The following is a 24408-nucleotide window of genomic DNA, read 5'->3' on the forward strand; positions in this document are numbered from 1 at the left end:
ACAAGGCTAATCTCTTCCAATGGCATATATTATCAATACTGGAGCCTTGAGGTTAGGCCAATACCAATATTACTGCAATACGATCATATTTGCTATATACTTGTATTTTGTAGTGTATAATGTAAAAAAAAAAAAAGGTTTGATCAAGTGAAATAAATCAATCCAAACAATGGTTGGTATGTAAAACACAAACCTATTTACTATTAACCATCTGGACAAGACGTATGCTGTCTTTAAGTTGAAGTGGAGTGCACATTTTTTTGGGGCAACAACTAGTGGCCACAATAATTCATTAAGTGCATGCTGCGGATGTGTTTGTTACTGGATACTTTTTTTTATACGTTCTGCCTGGGAGACTAGTGAGTGTAAGTATAATGCAACTATAATTATTTGCTACTTATTTATAGAAATGATCCTAGGAGCTATGTTGTCTGGGGGCTTTCATGCCCCCTGGTAGGGTCTCCCAAGACAAACAGGTCCTAGGTGAGTGATCAGACAAAGATCAGCTCAAAGACTTCTATGGAATTACAAACCAATGAACCCAGATTTCCCTCGCCCGGACGTGGGTCACCGGGGCCCCGCTCTGGAGCCAGGCCCGGAGTTGGGGCACGATGGCGAGCGCCTGGTGGTCGGGCCTGTCCCCATGGGGCCCGGCCGGGCACAGCCCGAAGAGGCAACGTGGGTCATCCCTCCAATGGGCTCACCACTCATAGGAGGGGCCATAGAGGTCGGGTGCATTGTGAGCTGGGCGGCAGCCGAAGGCAGGGCACTTGGCGGTCCGATCCTCGGCTACAGAAGCTAGCTCTTGGGACGTGGAACGTCACCTCACTGGGGGGAAAGGAGCCTGAGCTAGTGCGCGAGGTAGAGAAGTTCCGGCTGGATATAGTCGGACTCACCTCGACGCACAGCAAGGGCTCTGGAACCAGTTCTCTCGAGAGGGACTGGACCCTCTTCCACTCTGGCGTTGCCGGCAGTGAGCGGCGATGGGCTGGGGTGGCAATTCTCGTTGCCCCCCGGCTCAAAGCCTGCACGTTTGAGTTCAACCCAGTGGACGAGAGGGTAGCTTCCCTTCGCCTTCGGGTGGGGGGACGGGTCCTGACTGTTGTTTGTGCTTACGCACCAAACAGCAGTTCAGAATACCCACCCTTTTTGGGTACACTCGAGGGAGTACTGGAAAGTGCTCCTCCGGGTGATTCCCCTTGTCCTACTGGGAGACTTCAACGCTCATGTTGGCAACGACAGTGAAACCTGGAGAGGCGTGATTGGGAAGAATGGTCGCCCGGATCTAAACCCGAGTGGTGTTTTGTTATTGGACTTATGTGCTCGTCACGGATTGTCCATAACAAACACCATGTTCAAACATAAGGGTGTCCATATGTGCACTTGGCACCAGGACACCCTAGGCCGCAGTTCCATGATCGACTTTGTAGTTGTGTCATCGGATTTGCGGCCTTTGGACACTCGGGTGAAGAGAGGGGCGGAGCTTTCTACCGATCACCACCTGGTGGTGAGTTGGCTGCGATGGTGGGGGAGGATGCCGGACAGACCTGGCAGGCCCAAGCGCATTGTGAGGGTCTGTTGGGAACGTCTGGCAGAGTCTCCTGTCAGAGAGAGTTTCAATTCACACCTCCGGGAGAACTTTGAACATGTCACGAGGGAGGTGCGGGACTTTGAGTCCGAGTGGACCATGTTCCGAACCTCTATTGTCGAGGCGGCTGATTGGAGCTGTGGCCGCAAGGTTGTTGGTGCCTGTCGTGGCGGTAATCCCAGAACCCGTTGGTGGACACCAGCAGTGAGGGATGCCGTCAAGCTGAAGAAGGAGTCCTATCGGGTTCTTTTGGCTCATAGGACTCCGGAGGCAGTGGATGGGTACCGACGGGCCAAGCGGTGTGCAGCTTTAGCAGTCGCGGAGGCAAAAACTCGGACATGGGAAGAGTTCGGGGAAGCCATGGAAAACGACTTCCGGACGGCTTCGAAGCGATTCTGGACCACCATACGGCGCCTCAGGAAGGGGAAGCAGTGCACTATCAACACCGTGTATGGTCCGGATGGTGTTCTGCTGACTTCGACTGCGGATGTTGTGGATCGGTGGAGGGAATACTTCGAAGACCTCCTCAATCCCACCAACACGTCTTTCTTTGAGGAAGCGGTGCCTGGGGAATCTGTAGTGGACTCTCCTATTTCTGGGGCTGAGGTCGCTGAGGTAGTTAAAAAGCTCCTCGGCGGCAAGGCCCCGGGGGTGGATGAGATCCGCCCGGAGTTCCTTAAGGCTCTGGATGCTGTGGGGCTGTCTTGGTTGACAAGACTCTGCAGCATCGCGTGGACATCGGGGGCGGTACCTCTGGATTGGCAGACCGGGGTGGTGGTCCCTCTCTTTAAGAAGGGGGACCGGAGGGTGTGTTCCAACTATCGTGGGATCACACTCCTCAGCCTTCCCGGTAAAGTTTATTCAGGTGTACTGGAGAGGAGGCTTCGCCGGATAGTCGAACCTCGGATTCAGGAGGAACAGTGTGGTTTTCGTCCTGGTCGTGGAACTGTGGACCAGCTCTATACTCTCGGCAGGGTTCTTGAGGGTGCATGGGAGTTTGCCCAACCAGTCTACATGTGCTTTGTGGACTTGGAGAAGGCATTCGACCGTGTCCCTCGGGAAGTCCTGTGGGGAGTGCTCAGAGAGTATGGGGTATCAGACTGTCTTATTGTGGCAGTCCGCTCCCTGTATGATCAGTGTCAGAGCTTGGTCCGCATTGCTGGCAGTAAGTCGGACACGTTTCCAGTGAGGGTTGGACTCCGCCAAGGCTGTCCTTTGTCACCGATTCTGTTCATAACTTTTATGGACAGAATTTCTAGGCGCAGCCAAGGCGTTGAGGGGTTCCGGTTTGGTGGCCACAGGATTAGGTCTCTGCTTTTTGCAGATGATGTAGTCCTGATGGCTTCATCTGGCCGGGATCTTCAGCTCTCACTGGATCGGTTCGCAGCCGAGTGTGAAGCGACCGGAATGAGAATCAGCACCTCCAAGTCCGAGTCCATGGTTCTCGCCCGGAAAAGGGTGGAGTGCCATCTCCGGGTTGGGGAGGAGACCCTGCCCCAAGTGGAGGAGTTCAAGTACCTAGGAGTCTTGTTCACGAGTGGGGGAAGAGTGGATCGTGAGATCGACAGGCGGATCGGTGCGGCGTCTTCAGTAATGCGGACGTTGTATCGATCCGTTGTGGTGAAGAAGGAGCTGAGCCAGAAGGCAAAGCTCTCAATTTACCGGTCGATCTACGTTCCCATCCTCACCTATGGTCATGAGCTTTGGGTCATGACCGAAAGGATAAGATCACGGGTACAAGCGGCCGAAATGAGTTTCCTCCGCCGGGTGGCGGGGCTCTCCCTTAGAGATAGGGTGAGAAGCTCTGCCATCCGGGAGGAGCTCAACGTAAAGCCGCTGCTCCTCCACATCGAGAGGAGCCAGATGAAGTGGTTCGGGCATCTGGTCAGGATGCCACCCGAACGCCTCCCTAGGGATGTGTTTAGGGCACGTCCAGCTGGTAGGAGGCCACGGGGAAGACCCAGGACACGTTGGGAAGACTATGTCTCCCGGCTGGCCAGGGAACGCCTCGGGATCCCCCGGGAAGAGCTAGACGAAGTGGCTGGAGATAGGGAAGTCTGGGCTTCCCTGCTTAGGCTGCTGCCCCCGCGACCCGACCTCGGATAAGCGGAAGATGATGGATGGATGGATGGACAAAAAAATTGAAAATAAAAATGTAATCGATTCACACCCAAATCACGATTGTATTTACCGTATTCAGATTCTAAAATTCGATTCATTATTTTTTCAAAATAAATTTTCTATCGATCTATCCTTATCTATACAAACACATCTCACATACATACATACACGCATATATATATATATATATATATATATATATATATATATATATATATATATATATATATATATATATATATATATATATATATATATATATATATATATATATATATATATATATATATACATACATACATACATACATACATACATACATAGACAAACCCTGTTTCCATTTGAGTTGGGAAATTGTGTTAGATTTAATTATAAACGGAATACAATGATTTGCAAATCATTTTCAACCCATATTCAGTTGAATATGCTACAAAGACAACATATTTGATGTTCAAACTTTTTTTATTTTTTTGCAAATCATAAACTTTAGAATTTGATGCCTGCAACACGTGACAAAGAAGTTGGGAAAGGTGGCAATATATACTGATAAAGTTGAGGAATGCTCATCAAACACTTATGTGGAACATCCCACAGGTGTGCAGGCTAATTGGGAACAGGTGGGTGCCATGACTGGGTATAAAAACAGCTTCCCAAAAAATGCTCAGTCTTTCACAAGAAAGGATGGGGCGAGGTACACCCCTTTGTCCACAACTGCGTCAGCAAATAGTCACACAGTTTAAGAACAATGTTTCTCAAAGTGTAATTGCAAGAAATTTAGGGATTTCAACATCTACGGTCCATAATATCAAAAGGTTCAGAGAATCTGGAGAAATCACCCCCATAAGCAGCATGGCTATAAACCAACATTGAATGACTGTGACCTTCGATCCCTCAGACGGCACTGTATCAAAAACTGACATCAATCTCTAAAGGATATCACCACATGGGCTCAGGAACACTTCAGAAAATCACTGTCACTAAATACAGTTTGTCGCTACATCTGTAAGTACAAGTTAAAGCTCTACTATGCAAAGCGAAAGCCATTTATCAACAACATCCAGAAACGCCGCTGGCTTCTCTGGGCCCGAGATCATCTAAGATGGACTGATGCAAAGTGGAAAAGGGTTTTGTGGTCTGACGAGTCCACATTTCAAATTGTTTTTGGAAAATATTCAACATCATGTCATCCGGACCAAAGGGGAAGCGAACCGTCCAGACTGTTATTGACGCAAAGTTCAAAAGCCAGCATCTGTGATGGTATGGAGGTGCATTAGTGCCCAAGGTATGGGCAACTTACACATCTGTAAAGGCACCATTAATGCTGAAAGGTACATACAGGTTTTGGAACAACTTTTGCTGCCATCTGAGCGCCGTCTTTTTCATTGACGCCCCTGCTTATTTCAGCAAGACAATGCCAAGCCACATTCAGCACGTGTTACAACAGCATGGCTTCGTAAAATAAAAAATAAAAAAGAGTGCGGGTACTTTCCTGGCCTGCCTGCAGTGCAGACCTGTCTCCCATCGAAAATATGTGGCGCATTATGAAGCGTAAAATACGACAGAGGAGACCCTGAACTGTTGAACGATTGAAGCTCTACATAAAACAAGAATGGGTAAGAATTCCACTTTCATAGCTTCAACAATTAGTTTCCTCAGTTCCCAAATGTTTGTTGTGTGTTGTTAAAAGAAAAAATGATGTAACACAGTGGTGAACATGCCCTTTCCCAACTACTTTGGCACGTGTTGCAGCCATGAAATTGTAAGTTAATTATAATTTGCAAAAAAAATATAAAAGTTTATGAGTTTGAACATCAAATATATTGTCTTTGTAGTGCATTCAATTGAATGTGGGTTGAAAAGGATTTGCAAATCATTGTATTCCGTTTATATTTACATCCAACACAATGGTAAATGGGTTGGACTTGTATAGCGCTTTTCTACCCCTTTTTTAAGGAGCCCAAAGCGCTTTGACAGTATTTCCACATTCGCCCATTCACAAACACATTCACACACTGACGGTGGGAGCTGCCATGCAAGGCGCTCACCAGGACCCATCAGGAGCAAGGGTGAAGTGTCATGCCCAAGGACACAACGGACGTGACTAGGATGGTAGAAGGTGGGGATTGAACCAGTAACCCTCAGATTGCTGGCACAGCCACTCTACCAACTTCGCCACGCCGTCACCATTTTTTTTTCCCCCAACTCATATGGAAAACTGGGTTTGTGTGTGTGTGTGTGTATATATATATATATATATATATATATATATATATACTGTGATGAGGTGGCGAATTGTCCAGGGTGTACCCTGCCTTCCGCCCGATTGTAACTGAGATAGGCACCAGCGCCCCCAAATGGAATAAGCGGTAGAAAATGGAGGGATGGATATATATATATATATATATATATATAAACACACACGCACACAGATGTCCGATATCGGCCTGCCGATAAATGCTTAAAAATGTGATATCGGAAATTAACGGTATCGGTTTCAAAAAGTAAAATTAATGAGTTTTTAAAACGCCGCCATACGGGGCGGTACACGGACGTAGGGAGAAGTACAGAGCAGTTGCGTTTCCCAATCAGCAGCCCCCTTCCCTCTCCCACACACAACACAGGAGTTGCAGCACGACTGCAGCATGAGAGGTTTACTGGCGCCGCTTGATGACCTCATTAAACCGCCGTGAGCGGAGCATAACAACATCAAAAGTGTGTTGTTGCCGGTGTTGTAGCCGTGGCTAACAAGCGAAGTCGCTCGGTGACTGACTAATGACACCATGTCTATGGTTGGGTATTATTTTAAAGTGTGTCTGACGGATAAAAAGCTGGAAATTTGCAAGGACTGCAAAAAGTTGGTTATGCGAGGAGGAACCAAGATGTCATCCTTTAATACAAGCAATTTGATCTCCCACCTGTTCAAGAATCATTAGGAGAAACACGATAAATACAAGTGGAAGAGGGATGAAAAGGAAACACTGGAAAAAAGTAGTACCACACAGTTGTCGCTTAAAGACTCTGCTGAGAAAAAACAAAAATACAACAAAAAGCTCCCTAAGGCAAAAGCCCACGTTGTGGTCAGGGACAACGCACGCAGTATGGCAAAATCTAAGGTGGAATTTGGTGTGGCTAGTCTGCCCTGCATGGCACACACTTTGCAGCTTGCAGTGAACGGAGATGCCCTGTCTCAACGCAGCATTTCAGAAGCTCTGGCTGACTGCAAGGCCACTTCAAGCACTCACCACTAGCTTGCAGCACATTTGTGTTACTCATACAGATACGTTAGAGCAGGGCAGATTGAGCCCGGTTTATAATATCCTGTTATACAGAAGATACCAGGTCTTGCACTAAAAGAGGACTATGTTATTGTTTACTTTATTACTCTAGTGTACTCTGGACTGAAGCTGTCTGCCTTCATTGTTTTTGTAGCTGTTGTTTTGAGGCATGTTCAAAAAAAAAAAAAAGGAAAATAATGCACTTTGTGAGAGTCAAAGTATAGTATTTCCCATTGTTGTAGTGGGTATCATGATTATCTCAGGGAGAGCATGTCCCAAAATCTAAGCTGCTGTTTTGAGGCATGTTAAAAAAATAAAAAAAAACACTTTGTGACTTTAATAATAAATATGGCAGTGCCATGTTGGCACTTTTTTTCAATAACTTGAGTTGAATTATTTTGGAAAACTTTGGTACATTGTTTAATGCATCCAGTGGGGCATCACAACATGATACAGAATTAGGCATAATAATGTATTAATTCCACGACTGCTTTATATCGAAATCTGTAATTAAGAGTTGGACAATATCGGCAAAAAAGCCATTATCGGACATCTCACTCTCCCACACACGCACACAGTTTTAGAACGCAATATTGTTCCATTGAAAACACTTATTACGTATGTCTCGCTAGTATGCTATTGTGTGCTCAGCGGTGTAGCTGCTAGTTCATAGTAGCCTACAGAATATCCTACCTTGTTTACCTTTTGCAAAACATGTAAATTATTTATTTCCTTAAAAAAAAAAATATATTTTCCGATATTTTTATATCAAACATAGCCACTTCGAGAAAATTGGGAATGGACACCGAACCCCGTACTTTTTTGGCACAGACCGAATTTCACCGGTCTTAACAGGGACCGATTCTAGAAAAATCCAAAGGTGCCATGTTACGGTACATGGCTTGCGCCTGACGTCACATCGCCGACTCAGCGAGTTCATTGCACTTTGTCGATCACTCCAGCACCACTCAGCCAAATTCCCTCTAGGTAATGTTGCAATTTTCAAAGTCAACAAAAAAATGTACTAAAAAAAACAACGCTCCAATGTAAGTTAAGTAACGCGCCGCTTTCCTAGATATGTGCTAGCTTGATGCTAATATGCATTGGCATGCTACTGATTTGCATTTTTACATGCCGATGTAAACACCTCCAAAACAACAACTAGGATGCAAAGACCTTTTCACTGTACTTCGTTTTAACAGAATGTCTCACCAGAGTGGCTGTGATTCCAACAGACTCTCCTGTCCTAAAAGCAAGATTCAAATTTCCCTTCTGGAGGAGAACAAAAACACAAAAAGCACATAAAAAGGCAACATTTCGACATTACTTCAGTTACTAGAACAGTATAAAGGCTACTACAGAGTAACGGTTCTCAACTGGTTTGGCTTTGGGACACACAATCACAGTTCATAACTTTGTCTTCCTGAAGTTGTAAGACGGGCGTCAACTTTGGCAATGTTCAAATTCAGGCTGAAAACAATTGTACATTTGACAACTGAAAGTATTTTATCTACACCTTGATTGATTTTCATTTTAAATTATTCTCATTGTATTTCTGATTGTGTTTTCTGATTTTAATTTGAAAATATTTTATTTTTGCCTTTTTTAAATTCTGTAATTGCCTTGTGTACATTATTTTTAAGATTAAGATTTGTTAACTTCAAAGGGGACATTGTAATTTCATAAAACACATTAATACACATGGTTAAAACTCATCTGTATACTCTAGCCTTTAAATAGACCTCCTTTTTAGACCTGTTGATCTGCCGCTTCTTTTCTTTCTCCTTAGTCCCCCCCCTCCCTTGTGGAGGGGGTCCGGTCCGATGACCATGGATGAAGTACTGGCTGTCCAGAGTCGAGACCCAGGATGGACCGCTCGCCTGTATCGATTGGGGACATCTCTACGCTGCTGATCTGCCTCCGCTTGAGATGGTTTCCTGTGGACGGGACTCTCGCTGCTGTCTTGGATCCGCTTGAACTGAACTCTCGCGGCTGTGTTGGAGCCACTATGGATTGAACTTTCACAGTTTCATGTTAGACCCGCTCGACATCCATTGCTTTCGGTCCCCTAGAGGGGGGGGGGGGGGGGGGTTGCCCACATCTGAGGTCCTCTCCAAGGTTTCTCATAGTCAGCATTGTCACTGGCGTCCCACTGGATGTGAATTCTCCCTGCCCACTGGGTGTGAGTGTTCCTTGCCCTTTTGTGGGTTCTTCCGAGGATGTTGTAGTCGTAATGATTTGTGCAGTCCTTTGAGACACTTGTGATTTGGGGCTATATAAATAAACATTGATTGATTGATTGGTTAAAAAAGCCAGAAGGCTAGTTTTCATCTGTAGTCCTCTTGTGCTATAAAAACAAACGAGCCTTATGTTTCCGCTGTAATATCGTATACTTAATGAAAATAAAACAACCTAAGTTTAATAAATATTTCAGGAGCAACACGTTTTAAAATGATTTGAGTAAACAGTGTTTGCTATGGTGTCCTAGTATAGTACAATGTAAGCACTAACGGTATTAAAGATAAACTCCTGACAGTTCACCATGAATTGATTTACGTGGACCCCGAGTTAAACAAGTTGAAAAACTTATTCGGGTGTAACCATTTAGTGGTCAATTGTACGGAATATGTGCTGTACTGTGCAATCTACTAATAAAAGTTTCAATCAATCGTGTTACCGTTTTATATTACAATGATAACCATTTGTCATTTAACGTGGCCTGTCAGATGTCACGTCTATCATTTTAAGTATACCGCGTCATCATTTGTCATTTTATGTGGCTCGCCACGTCATTGTACGGTATGTTATTTGTCATTTTATGTGGCCCGGCCACATCATTTCTCATTTGATGTGCCAGACCATGTTATTTTATGTAGCTTGCCACATAATTTTTCTTTTTATGTGAGCCACCACTTCAATTGCCATTGAATGTGGCCCGTCACGTCATTTGTCATTTTAAGTGGTTTGTCACGTCATTTTTCATTTGATGTGGCCCGCCATGTTATTTTCTGTAGCCAGCCACATAATGTTTCATTTTATGTGGCTCGCCACGTCAATTATTTGATGTGTATGTTATTTGTCATTTTATGTGGCCTGTCACATCATTTGTGATTTGATGTGGCCCACTACATCTTTGTATGGTATTCCACTTGTCGTTTTATGTGGCCCATCACGTCATTTGTAATTTTACGTGGCCCTGCACTTCATTTGTCATTTGAATTGGCCCGCCATATTATTTTATATAGCCTGTCACAAAATGTATAATTTTACGTGGCCCGCCACATTTTTTTCTTTTATGTGGCAGGCCACATCTTTTCCTTTTATGAGGCCCATATCAACTGTCATTGCATGTGGCTCGCCACATCCTTTTTCATTTGATGTGGCCTACCATGTTATTTTATGTGGCTCGTCACGTTATTGTTTGGTATGTTATTTGTATTTTTTCTGGCCCGTCACATCATTTGTGATTTTACATGGCCCACTTACCATGAATTGATTAACGTGGACCCCGACTTAAACAAGTTGAAAAACTTATTCGGGTGTTACCATTTAGTGGTCAATTGTACGGAATATGTACTGAACTGTGCAATCTACTAATAAAAGAATCAATCAATCACTACATCATTGTATGATATTCTATTTGTCGTTTTATGTGGGCCATTATGTCATTTGTCTTTTTATGTGATCCGCCACTTTTTCATTTGAAATGGCCCGCCAATTTGTTTTATGTAGCCCGCCACCTCATTTTTCATTCTATGTGGCTCGCTGCAATAATTTCATGTGGCTTGTCATATAATTTTCATCTTATATGTACTGTCACATCATTTCATGTGGCGCGCCACTTCATTTTTCACCTTATGTGCCCCCGCCATGTCATGTATCATTTTAGGTGGCTCGGCACATTATTTTTTCTTTTATGCAGCCTGCCACATTAATTTATCTTTTTATATGGCCTACTGGAATTATTATATATAGCCCGCCACATAATTTTTCATTCCATGTGGCCTGTTGGAATCATATACCGTATGTCCTTGAATTGCCACCGGGTATATAGTATGTGCCTGCCTAAAATTACTGCCGGGTCAAACTCGTTTCGCAAAATAATTAGCGCATGCTTAGCATTACCGCCGGCTCAGGATTAACGCCGGGTCAAACTCGTTTCGCAAAATATTATTTTTATTAGCGCATGTTTAGAATTTCCGCCGGGTCAAACTCGTCACGTCACGAGTGACACTTCACCTGTCATCATTTCCAAAATGGAGGAGGCTTATTTCAATAATTTGAAATCAAATAAAGGGAAGAAGATTAAGAGCTATTCAGTAGGATTTAAGGTCTAAGCTATTAAATATGCTAAAAAGAACAGTAAGCAGCTATGTTTTATTAATATACCGTAGCTGCGTGTGTCAAATATGAGTCATTAAATGACCCCCGCTTCCTGGTGGTAGAGGGCGCTAGTGATCCTTCTTGCGACAACTCGGCTGCAGAAGAAGTGACAACAAGCAGCAAGAGTGAGCACCGATCGTTTAATTTTTCCTCTCGCTCGCACTTTTAACATGGATTACATATCTAAAATAAAACAGTTTTCTAAATTGGACTTTCAATTGAAGCAGGAGGTAATAAAGGAAGATCTCCATCGAGACAGAAAGACTTTTAAAACTGAAGATAAGGAAGACTTCTATATACAATTTATCGATGCTTTTGATCAGAAGGAGCTGCGCATGGACTTCATTTATAAGTAAAGGTAAGACCATGATAATGTTTTTTTTATTAAATGTGCTTTTCATGATGGTATCCTTACATCACACTCAAATTTATAAGCACAGGACTAAATTTACCACATGCCTTTGGTAAGCGCCGGAGTGAGAATAGGTTTTAAAATAATTAGCCCATTCTTGCCTTTACCGCATGTCTTTGGTAAACGCCGGACTGAAAAGAGGTTTTAAATTAATTAGCGCCCCGGCGGCAATCCAAGTAAATACGGTAAATGGCCTCCAACATCATTTGTCATTTTATATGGACCTCCTTATTTTTTGGTGACCTACGAAAGTCTAGAAATATTAAGACTTTACTGGCTAAATGTATGCGGTTTTTGTTTTTTTTGACAGAGAAATGAATGTTCTGCATGCGCTTGCATATCTTCTACACATGATTATCTAATCTTGCAACACGATTTGTCTGTATTTCAGTTGTCAAAAATATTGTACTTAAAAATCTGCTCATCACCTGACCTGACCTACAATGTAATAGCAAGTTATCCCTCACTCCTTTAGGCAACTGTTTTAGATTATATCCTGCACACTATGTGATGACAATTACTGTATAAGTTTATATTCATATTCTTTCACAGTATCAAGCGACCTTCTGAGGGCAGCCATAATTGCGATAAAAACGACATTCCTGATCTAGAAGTTGGCTTCTCCTATTTTTTTTACAGTATGTTAAAGGGAAACATTATCACAATTTCAGATGGGTTAAAACCAATAAAAATCCATTCCCAGTGGCTTATTTTATTTTTCGAAGTTTTTTTCAAAATTTTACCCATCATGGAATATCCCGAAAAAAAGCTTTAAAGTGCCTGATTTTCGCTGTCTGTAAAGCCACCCGTCCATTTTCCTGTGACGTCACATAGTGACAGCAATACAAACAACATGGCGGGTAGAACAGCAAGATATAGCGACATTAGCTCGCATTCAGACTCGGATTTCAGCGCCTTAAGCGATTCAACAGATTACGCATGTTTTGAAATGGATGGTTGGAGTGTGGAGGCAGATAGCGAAAACGAAATTGAAGAAGAAACTGAAGCTATTCGGCGATCGCCTTCTAACCAACGATGCATCTTTTGACCATTGGAGCAACTTAAATCCGTCGATTGGTAAGTGTTTGTTTGGCATTAAATGTGGGTGGAGGGAAAGGCTGGATGCAAATATAGCTACAAATGTACATACAGCTAGCCTAAATAGCATGTTAGCATCGATTAGCTGGCAGTCATGCCGTGACCAAATATGTCTGATTAGCACATAAGTCAATAACATCAACAAAACTCACCTTTGTGATTTCGTTGACTTTATCGTTGGAAATGCATCTGCTTTTAGTGTCGCAGGATATCCACACATTCTTGCCATTTTGGCCATTTTAGCATCGATTAGCATGCCGTGCTAATCGATACACATTCCACGCAAGACAACTTGAATCCGTCCCTGATCGTGTTGTTTCACCCTTCGACAACACACCGACGAGGCATGATGTCTCCAAGGTATGGAAAACAGTCGAAAAAACGGAAAATAACAGAGCTTATTTGACTTGTGTGTGTAATGTGTTTGAGAAAATGGTGGATTGCTTCCCATTGTAACGTCACAGGTGAAAGGTCATCGCTCCGACAGCAAACAATTGAAAGGCGTTTAAAATCACCAAATTCACCCTTTTAGAGTTCGTAAATCGGTTAAAAAAAACATATGGTCTTTTTTCTGCAACATCAAGGTATATATTGACGCTTACATAGGTCTGGTGATAATGTTCCCCTTTAAAATGGTGCTCTTTTTTTCCAGAGTTAATAATTTATTTTCAAGGGAAGAGGGCTTTGACACTTTTACTATGATTCTTCTTTTGCACAGGCATTAAGCCACGCCACCAGTTGTGAGCCAGGGCTCCAGAAGGAAGGCAGTACTTCAGAAACATGTACCTTGTCTGCTGGCTTGAGGCGGTTGTAAGGTATGCAATCGGGCAGGTACTCGTGATAGATGGCACAGAAGGCCAAACCGTCCTCCCAACTGGTGCTGAAGTTGGTGATGTCAATATTCTGTCGCACAAACAAACATGTTCAAGTTGGATTTTGAGCCCGAATGAAAAACACATTCCGGTTTTGGTTTTGAAAAAGAAAAGCTGTGCTTTTGAACCTCATACTCCTGCGTAAGACCTTGACACCAGCGCAGCAGGGAGTTTCTTTTGGAGCCGCCATGACGCCGCAGCACGGAGCGCAGGCCGTCCGAAGGTCTGAAAGTGTCAGCATCTTAGAGTACATTATTAAATACTTAAATAAAATATTTATGTAAAGAGTTGGGGTGTCCTGATACGTTTTCACTTCTGACAACGATAGCGGAGCCCTGAATATTGGCTGATGCGGATATTCATCCTTTTATGTAGTGTGGAATGTTAAAAAAAAAAAAAAAGTTTGATCAAGCAAAAAATGTTATAAAAAAAACAATAAGTTAGTTATTAACAATCTGAAATGGACGTACGCTGTCTTTAAGTTAAAGTGGAGTAATAATTGTGTTTTTGGTGACACCAAGTGGCCACACTTATTTATAAGTTAGGCTCATGATGCAATACCATACTTTTCCGACAATAAGTCGCAGTTTTTTTCATAGTTTGGCTAAGGGTGCGACTTATACTCAGGAGTGACTTATGTGTGAAATTATTAACACATTACCGTAAAATATCAAATAATATTATTTAGCTCGTTCACGTAAGAGACTAGACGTATAAGATTTCATGGGATTTAGTGATTAGGAGTGACAGATTGTTTGGTAAACGTAAAGCATGTTCTATGTTATAGTTATTTGAATGACTCTTTCCATAATATGTCACGTTAACATACCAGGCACCTTCTCAGTTGGTCATTTATGCGTCATATAACGTTCACTTATTCAGCCTGTTCACTATTCTTTATTCATTTTAAATTGCCTTTCAAATGTCTATTCTTGGTGTTGGGTTTTATCTAATAAATTTCCCCCAAATATGCGACTTATACTCCAGTGCGACTTACATACATACATATATATGTGTTTTTTTTCCTTCTTTATTATGCATTTTCGTCAGGTGCAACTTATACTCCGGAGCGACTTATACTCCAAAAAATGCGGTAATTTGAATAATGCAGACATGTTGGTTTATTACTGGACATTCCAGTAGGAGTAATATGCAACTATAATTATTTGATACTTGTGTATATTGACAAATCTGCTGTTTTAGATTCAATTGTTCAATTAAAGACACTTATGATGGATGTCTAGCTTTTATGCTATCGTGGCCCGACATGTCTTTTAATTTAATGTGGTCTGCCAAGTCATTTTTCATTTAGTGTGGTCAATCACATAATTTTTCATTTTACGTGTCCTGTCATGTAATTTTTCATTTCACAAGGCCTGCCTTATCATTTTTCATTTTATGTAACCCGTCACAGGATTTATTATTTTACGTGGCCTGCCTTGTCATTTTTAATTAAAGGTGGTGTCCCCACATAATTTTATCGAGCCTGTCACATCATTTGTCATTTGATGTGGCTCGCCTTGTCATTTTATGTAGCCTGCAATGTCATTTGACGACATATGAAATCAAGCCTTCTGGCTAATTCTGGCTGTTTTAACCTTGTGTAGTCATGTGCTTTATGAAATTGCATTCCCCCCTTTGAAATAAAGTAAAATTTTACGTGGCCTGCCTTTTCATTTTATTTGGCTTCCCACATAATTTTTTATATAGCCTGTCACATAATTTTTAATTTTACGTGTCACGTCTCATTTAATGTGGCCCGCCACATAATTTTTAATTTTACGCTGTACGCCAAATATGTAGCCTATCACGTGGGCCCCTGCATCATTTGTCATTTTGTGGCCCGCTACCTCATTTTTAATTTAATGTGGCCCACCATATTTTTAATTTTAAGTGGCCCAACACATTATTTTGCATGATGTGCCTTGTCATTTTTGGTTTTATGTAGCCCGATAAATCATTTTTCATATTATGTGGCCCACCACCAAATTTTTCATTTTATATGGCCCACGACATCAATTTTAATTTTACGTGGCCCGCCAAGTAAATTTTTAATTTTGTGTGGCATGCCACATTTAATTTTACGTGGCCCGCCAAGCCAATTTTTTGTTTTATGTGGCCCGCCAAGCTAATTTTTCGTTTTACGTGCCCCGCCACAACATTACTAATTATGTATGCATAGCTTGTGTGCTATTGTAAGCATAGCTGTTGTGTAGCTGCTAGCGCCTAGTAGCCCATAGCTTAGCGTGTTCACCTTTTGTAAATGAATTCCCTAAAACATGTGGTGTTCAATGGGAGGACTTTTGGAGTGTTGCACATGTAGGAGATGCAAGTCGATATCAGCATCGTATGGGGACACCCCAGTAAAGAGCCTACTTACTTTGGGATGTCCGAATTAAGGTTTTCATCCGGCTTTCCTGCAACAAACACAAAATGGGTCAGACTCACACAAACCCACAGGCCTCACGGGCAGCCATCTTGTGATTGAACATGACTTCCACAATTACCGTACCTTCTTGCACTGCCTCCATTTTTCCAATAGCATTGCTCTTACTGTACAAATTATCGCATCCTCTGTCGGCTGCCGGCGCAGACTTTTATTTGGCTCACGCTCTACTTTAGTAAATGGGGGCGGGATCGAAATTACAACGCACGCGATTGGTCAGTGCACGGGTCCATTTATTACTGTAAAGCGGTGAATTAGTAATTTAAAGTGACAGGTCATTCTCTGGGAGAGCTGGAGCCTATCCCAGGCACCTTTGGGCAGGAGGCGGGCTACACATGTGGCATTCACACTCGCATTCACACCTACACAGAGAGGTCCAGGCCAGATTGGAACCCACAACCACCTGGCTGGCAAATTATCACATGATCCACTGTGATGCCCTGAAGGAAAAAGTTGGGCTTGTTAAAAATAGAAGCTTCGGTCGTCTTAAATTAAGAAGGGTCCTTGCAGAAAAGGCGCCTGGGCACGGATGCGGACCGCGGTCCACCAGGTTTCACCAACGCACCTGCATGGAAGCAGGAGCAGCTGTCCCTACGTTTGAAACCATGAGACGTCCTCCTGGCCCGCGTCGACTCTTCTCTCTGCAATGGAAGTTGATTAGAGGAACATCCGGACTTGAATAGTCCACCTTCCCTACCTTGCACGGCGGCATCGTCGTGCCCGAGTTGATGGCGTTGTTATTCTGACACGAGTCGGTTGGCAGTGGAAGACGAGACAGACTCCTGCAGGACAACATTTTGGAATACTCATGAAGTGGACAATCTGACTGGTTCATAGCGTGCATACAAATATTTGTGCATTTACTGGGATCAATACAACCATGAAAATATTTTTATGTCAGCAAATATGTCTTGACACAGCTTATTTACATTTTTGCTCAACTGAAATGAACATTTCATATCACATTATTGTGAACAAGATGATCAGTTGTCCTTGTTATCACACTATTGTAATATGTGCTGAAAAAGTACTTATACACACACAATATAAACATCTTTTAACCAATTAGCATTGTTTCTGTTTAATTTATTTCCTATTAAATCTGGCCCACCTGCAAAAAAAGTACTACTATTTTCCATTTTGACAGAAAAATACATTTACTGCATGTAGTTATTACGCTCTAATAATGCATTACTTATAGTAAATTTTTTGTGAAAATGAAAATTAATATATAAATATTTGCTTAACTTACAATGTCAGAGCGAGTTATCCATCAAAGTGTACGGAGGTTAAAGGCCTACTGAAATGAGATTTTCTTATCTAAACAGGGATAGCAGGTCCATTCTATGTGTCATACTTGATCATTTCGCGATATTGACATATTTTTGCTGAAAGTATTTAGTAGAGAACATCGACGATAAAGTTTGCAACTTTTGGTCGCTAATAAAAAAGCCTTGCCTGTACCGGAATTAGCAGACGATGTGCGCGTGATGTCACGGGTTGTGGAGCTCCTCACATTGTTTATAATCATGGCCACCAGCAGTGAGAGCTATTCGGACCGAGAAAGCGACGATTTCCCCATTAATTTGAGCGAGGATGAAAGATTCGTGGATGAGGAAAGAGAGTGAAGGACTAGGAAGAAAAAAAAGAAAAAAAAAGTCGAGGGCAGTGGGAGCGATTCAGATGTTATTAGACACATTTACTAGGATAATTCTGGAAAATCCCTTATCTGCTTGTGTTACTAGTGTTTTAGTGAGATTATATGGTACCTGAAAGTCGGAGGGGTGTGGCCACGGGTGTGGTGACACCCAGTGTCTCTGAGGGAAGACACGTTTCTCGACGAGGCAAAGTGAAGGCAGCCGTTGGGGCCAGGTTGAGCTTTTTTTTCCCCATCCTCCGCGGTGGAAGCATCCCATGTTCGGGGGAGGCCGGTCGGAGGAGGCAAGAGAGTCCACAGCTGCCTCTTTGACAGGTGGACAAGGAACGACGCAAGCTATCCGCTCATGTCTACTGTAAGAGCCGACTTATTACCACAATTTTCTCATCGAAACCTGCCGTTTGACATGTGGTAGGTAACCATGTTTGCTTGACCGCTCTGTTCGATATTAAAGATTCACCGTCAACTTTATGGAATGTAAACAAAGAAACACCGGCTGTGTTTGTGTTGCTACAGCCGGCCGCAACACACCGCTTTCCACCAACAGCTTTCTTCTTTGTAGTCTCCATTATTAATTGAACAAATTGCAAAAGATTCAGCAACACAGATGTCCAGAATATTGTGTAATTATGCGATTGAAGCAGACGACTTATAGCTGGGATCGGAGCTCGAACAACATGGCCGCTACAATCCGTGACGTCACGTGCACGCGTCATTATACGCGTCATCATACCGCGACGTTTTCAACAGGATACTTCACGCGAAATTTAAAATTGCAATTTATTAAACTAAAAAGGCAGTATTGGCATGTGTTGCAATGTTAAGATTACATCATTGATGTATAAACTATCAGACTGCGTGGTCGGTAGTAGTGGGTTTCAGTAGGCCTTTAATTTGTGTTTTCACGAAAGTTTATTTTTATTTTTTTAAAGCGATTGGCGGATCGATACTGAAATATTAATACCGCCGATACCAGATAGTTATATCGATGCGCAAATCAAAATATTTATACTTTTGATCAGGGGTGTTCAACCTTTTTCCACCAATGGCGGCATACTGAAAAGTCTAAGTATGCGAGGGCCAAATTGATGTTTTTTTAACTAAAACAATTCTAAAAACAAAGTGTCAGCTTTGTGTTATATGTGACTATGAATATTATTTTTGTAACATCTTTACTCTTGTTTTATTCCCAATTTAAGACTACAATAAAATTAATACGGTTAACCGCATAACCTTCTGTGTCAAAAAAGTCTGCCTGCATGAAAATATTAATGTTCAGTTACACATTTAACAGCATTTAATATGGTTGTTGTAATTTTTTAAGAACAATTCATAAGTTACTATTTTATTTTTAATTAACTAACTAAACTTAGTTTAGATGTCAAATATATTAATTTTTATATTTTTATATCAGGGGTGTCTAAACTCCTCTCTGAGCTGCAACCTTATCGTGGTAGAGGAGTTTGCGTGTCCCAATGATCCTAGGAGGTATGTTGTCCGGGGGCATAAAGCCCCCTGGTAGGGTCTCCCAAGGCAAACAGGTTCTAGGTGAGAGATCAGACAAAGAGCAGCTCGAAGACCTTTATGAAGAAGAAAAATCATGGACCCAGATTTCCCTCGCCCGGACGCGGGTCACCGGGGTCCCCCTCTGGAGCCAGGCCCGGAGGTGGGGCACGATGGCGAGCGTCTGGTGGCCGGGCCTGTTCCCATGGGGCCGGGCCGGGCACAGCCCGAAGAGGCAACGTGGGTCACCCCTCCAATGGGTTCACCACCCATAGCAGGGGCCATAGAGGTCGGGTGCATTGTGAGCTGGGTGACAGCCGAAGGCAGGGCACTTGGCGGTCCGATCCTCGGCTACAGAAGCTAGCTCTTGGGACGTGGAACGTCACGTCACTGGGGGGGAAAGAGCCTGAGCTAGTGCGCGAAGTCGAGAAATTCCGGCTGGATATAGTCGGACTCACTTCGACGCACAGCAAGGGCTCTGGAACCACTTCTCTCGAGAAGGATTGGACCCTCTTCCACTCTGGCGTTGCCGGCAGTGAGAGGCGACGGGCTGGGGCGGCAATTCTTGTTTCTCCCGGCTCAAAGCCTGTACGTTGGAGTTCAACCCGGTGGACGAAGGGGTAGCCTCCCTCCGCCTTCGGGTGGGGGGACAGGTCCTGACTGTTGTTTGTGCTTATGCACCAAACGGCAGTTCAGAGTACCCACCCTTTTTGGGAACACTCGAGGGAGTACTGGAAAGTGCTCCCCCGGGTGATTCCCTTGTCCTACTGGGAGACTTCAACGCTCACGTTGGCAACGACAGTGAAACCTGGAGAGGCATGATTGGGAAGAATGGCCGCCCGGATCTGAATCCGAGTGGTGTTTTGTTATTGGACTTTTGTGCTCGTCACAGTTTGTCCATAAAAAACACCATGTTCAAACATAAGGGTGTCCATATGTGCACTTGGCACCAGGACACCCTAGGCCGCAGTTCCATGATCGACTTTGTAGTTGTGTCATCGGATTTGCGGCCTCATGTTTTGGACACTCGGGTGAAGAGAGGGGCGGAGCTTTCTACCGATCACCACCTGGTGGTGAGTTGGCTGCGATGGTGGGGGAGGATGCCGGACAGACCTGGGAGGCCCAAACGCATTGTGAGGGTCTGGTGGGAACGTCTGGCAGAGTCTCCTGTCAGACAAAGTTTCAATTCCCACCTCCGGAAGAACTTTGAACATGTCACGAGGGAGGTGCTGGACATTGAGGCCGAGTGGACCATGTTCCGCACCTCTATTGTCGAGGCGGCAGATCGGAGCTGTGGCCGCAAGGTAGTTGGTGCCTGTCGGGGCGGCAATCCTAAAACCCCTTGGTGGACACCAGCGGTGAGGGATGCCGTCAAGCTGAAGAAGGAGTCCTATCGGGTCCTTTTGGCTCATAGGACTCCGGAGGCAGTGGACAGGTACCGACAGGCCAAGTGGTGTCCAGCTTCAGCGGTCGCGGAGGCAAAAACTCGGACATGGGAAGAGTTCGGGGAAGCCATGGAAAACGACTTCTGGACGGCTTCGAAGCGATTCTGGACCACCGTCCGCCGCCTCAGGAAGGGGAAGCAGTGCACTATCAACACCGTGTATGGTGCGGATGGTGTTCTGCTGACCTCGACTCCGGATGTTGTGGATAGGTGGAAGGAATACTTCGAAGACCTCCTCAATCCCACCAACACGTCTTCCTATGAGGAAGCAGTGCCTGGGTAATCTGTGGTGGACTCTCCTATTTCTGGGGCTGAGGTCGCTGAGGTAGTTAAAAAGCTCCTCGGTGGCAAGGCCCCAGGGGTGGACGAGACCCGCCCGGAGTTCCTTAAGGCTCTGGATGCTGTGGGGCTGTCTTGGTTGACAAGACTTTGCAGCATTGCGTGGACATCGGGGGCGGTACCTCTGGATTGGCAGACCGGGGTGGTGGTTCCTCTCTTTAAGAAGGGGGACCGGAGGGTGTGTTCCAACTATCGTGGGATCACACTCCTCAGCCTTCCCGGTAAGGTTTATTCAGGTGTACTGGAGAGGAGGCTACGTCGGATAGTCGAACCTCGGATTCAGGAGGAACAGTGTGGTTTTCGTCCTGGTCGTGGAACTGTGGACCAGCTCTATACTCTCGGCAGGGTTCTTGAGGGTGCATGGGAGTTTGCCCAACCAGTCTACATGTGCTTTGTGGACTTGGAGAAGGCATTCGACCGTGTCCCTCGGGAAGTCCTGTGGGGAGTGCTCAGAGAGTATGGGGTATCAGACTGTCTTATTGTGGCAGTCCGCTCCCTGTATGATCAGTGTCAGAGCTTAGTCCGCATTGCTGGCAGTAAGTCGAACACATTTCCAGTGAGGGTTGGACTCCGCCGAGGCTGTCCTTTGTCACCGATTCTGTTCATAACTTTTATGGACAGAATTTCTAGGCGCAGTCAAGGCGTTGAGGGGTTCCGGTTTGGTAACCGCAGGATTAGGTCTCTGCTTTTTGCAAATGATGTGGTCCTGATGGCTTCATCTGACCGGGATCTTCAGCCGAGTGTGAAGCGACCGGAATGAGAATCAGCACCTCCAAGTCCGAGTCTATGGTTCTCGCCCGGAAAAGGGTGGAGTGCCATCTCCGGGTTGGGGAGGAGACCCTGCCCCAAGTGGAGGAGTTCAAGTACCTAGGAGTCTTGTTCACGAGTGAGGGAAGAGTGGATCGTGAGATCGACAGGCGGATCGGTGCGGCGTCTTCAGTAATGCGGACGTTGTACCGATCCGTTGTGGTGAAGAAGGAGCTGAGCCGGAAGGCAAAGCTCTCAATTTACCGGTCGATCTACGTTCCCATCCTCACCTATTGTCATGAGCTTTGGGTAATGTCCGAAAGCATAAGATCACGGGTACAAGCGGCCGAAATGAGTTTCCTCCGCCGTGTGGCGGGGCTCTCCCTTAGAGATAGGGTGAGAAGCTCTGCCATCCAGGAGGGACTCAAAGTAAAGCCGCTGCTCCTTCACATCGAGAGGAGCCAGATGAGGTGGTTCGGGCATCTGGTCAGGATGCCACCCGAACGCCTCCATAGGGAGGTGTTTAGGGCACGTCCAACCGGTAGGAGGCCACGGGGAAGACCCAGGACACGTTGGGAAGACTGTCTCCCGGCTGGCCTGGGAATGCCTCGGGATCCCCCGGGAAGAGCTAGACGAAGTGGCTGGGGAGAGGGAAGTCTGGGTTTCCCTGCTTAGGCTGTTGCCCCCGCGACCCGACCTCGGATAAGCGGAAGATGATGGATGGATGGGTGTCTAAACTTTTTCCACTATACTGAAAAGGCAAGTAAGTAAGGGCGCAGGCATTTTGACAAATATATATATTTTTAAATGTTAAAAGCAGATATTCTATATATCTAAAGACAAACCTTTGTGTTATAGGTGACTAAGTATATTATCATTTATTATATTAAAATGTCAGCTTTTTTTAAATTACATTTGCTCTTTTTTCTTACATGTTTACTGTTGGTTTTTAGATATATTTGAAAATAAAAAATTTTAAAAATTTTAACAGATGAGTATATTAGAACAAAGTATCGGTATTGCCGATAGTAATTTCAGATCGGAAAGGAAGTCATTGGTATTGCACATCACTACTTATTTTGACACTAAATTTATCTAGCTGAATTTTTAGCATTTGAATTTTGTGAGCTGTTTTTTTTTTTTTGCACCAAATTATGTTGACAATGTCATTGAATAAAAATGTGTGAGCAAAATTTGGGTGTTTAAAAATTCTGTTTGTTTGAATACGGTGTTTTAGAATTCAGTGTGTAAAAATTCAGTGCAGAAATATTTGTAGTTTCACAATTCAAGACTCACTTTATCCTGTCTCAGAACCAGCCAATGAAATGTCAAGTTGGCAGTCACGTAACTCTGCTTTTTTTCTTTTTTTTTTTTTTTTTTTACACTGATTTATAGAAATAATTTTGGTACTAGTACCAAAATATTGGTATCGGGACAACACTACTCCAATGATAATACTATTTAAAATACAAAGAAATGCAGTTTATTTGTCATAAAGGAGGGGATTATTATTAGTGTAGGGGAACGGCTCCACACTGTGTATGGAGACACATAATTAGATGATAGCTTTTAAGCCATAGGGGATCGACGTTCGTGATCAAGATTAATTGTCAGCGGCCGATTGTGTACTTTTCAACGAAAATAGGCCAATTGGCTGTTTTAACCTGTGCAGAAATGCATACAATGTGTTTGTTGTAAAAAGTAGTCCATACTCACCAAGATCTTTCAGCCGACATGACAATTTTCCTCGGCTCACTGTGACTACGTCCGTCTTTCTTCCTCTCCAGCGCAGCCAAACTGCGGAGGTATCCTTCTGCTACGCCCTTCCCAGTCAGTTGTAAACCTTTCCCAGCCATCTCGTCAGTGTCCTCCTCTTTTTGTCTTTTCATCAGCTCGGCTTCTTCCATAATGCTCAGTATGTCCAGTCCTTGACTCTCCTCAGAGTCCAGCGTCTCTGTGTCGTCGTCCTCCGTTTTGTCGTCCACGTCGCTTCGACTGCGCTGCTGAGTCACTTCCAGCGCCGACAGTCTCAGGCACACGTCCCTCTGATCGGACCGTAGACGCTGGAGCTCCCGCTCCGTCTCCTGCTGTCTGCTGTGGGCCTGAGCCAGCTGGTTTTGAACGCTTTTGTAGTCGCCCTGCAGCGCCGTCAGGTTCTGCTCCGATTCCGCCCGCAGACGATCGGCCACCGACACGGCAATCTGCAGGTCACACTGGAACCGATGCCACTCCAACCTTTCAGTCTGCCATAAAGCGCGGAAAAAGCTTTTAGTGTGTACGTTTTTAGAAGTAAATCTGTTCACTCTATGACCTGAGTCCAGTCCTTAGGTGGCAGTACAAAATGGAAACCACATGTCACATAGACCAAGCTTTCTTTAACTTTATTTGACTTAATTTGGACTTCAGCCCCAATTAGGAATGGATATCATTCACATTTGAACCGATACGGTACAAATTCCTGGTACTTTGTGTTAATAAGGGTAACTGCTGTCAAGTTGTTATAAATTGTTTAGTTTTATTTGG

The 24408-nt window shown here is 44.1% G+C and overlaps 1 protein-coding gene across 1 annotated transcript in view; it reads right to left on the reverse strand.

Annotated features, from left to right (window-relative positions):
• The window catches only part of LOC133541912 (cytospin-A-like), a 52550-nt gene that overhangs the window by 594 nt on the left and 27548 nt on the right, over window positions 1–24408 (reverse strand). The window contains exons 5-11 of the mRNA XM_061885635.1: window positions 23602–24128; window positions 16893–16977; window positions 16761–16836; window positions 16130–16166; window positions 13878–13974; window positions 13664–13780; window positions 8197–8256 (exon numbers count right to left, since the gene is read on the reverse strand). Of these exons, the coding sequence (XP_061741619.1) occupies window positions 8197–8256; window positions 13664–13780; window positions 13878–13974; window positions 16130–16166; window positions 16761–16836; window positions 16893–16977; window positions 23602–24128 (999 nt within the window). The remainder of the gene's footprint in view (window positions 1–8196; window positions 8257–13663; window positions 13781–13877; window positions 13975–16129; window positions 16167–16760; window positions 16837–16892; window positions 16978–23601; window positions 24129–24408) is intronic.

Source organism: Nerophis ophidion, linkage group LG24 (genome assembly GCF_033978795.1).
Source record: "Nerophis ophidion isolate RoL-2023_Sa linkage group LG24, RoL_Noph_v1.0, whole genome shotgun sequence".
Lineage (NCBI taxonomy): Eukaryota > Metazoa > Chordata > Actinopteri > Syngnathiformes > Syngnathidae > Nerophis > Nerophis ophidion.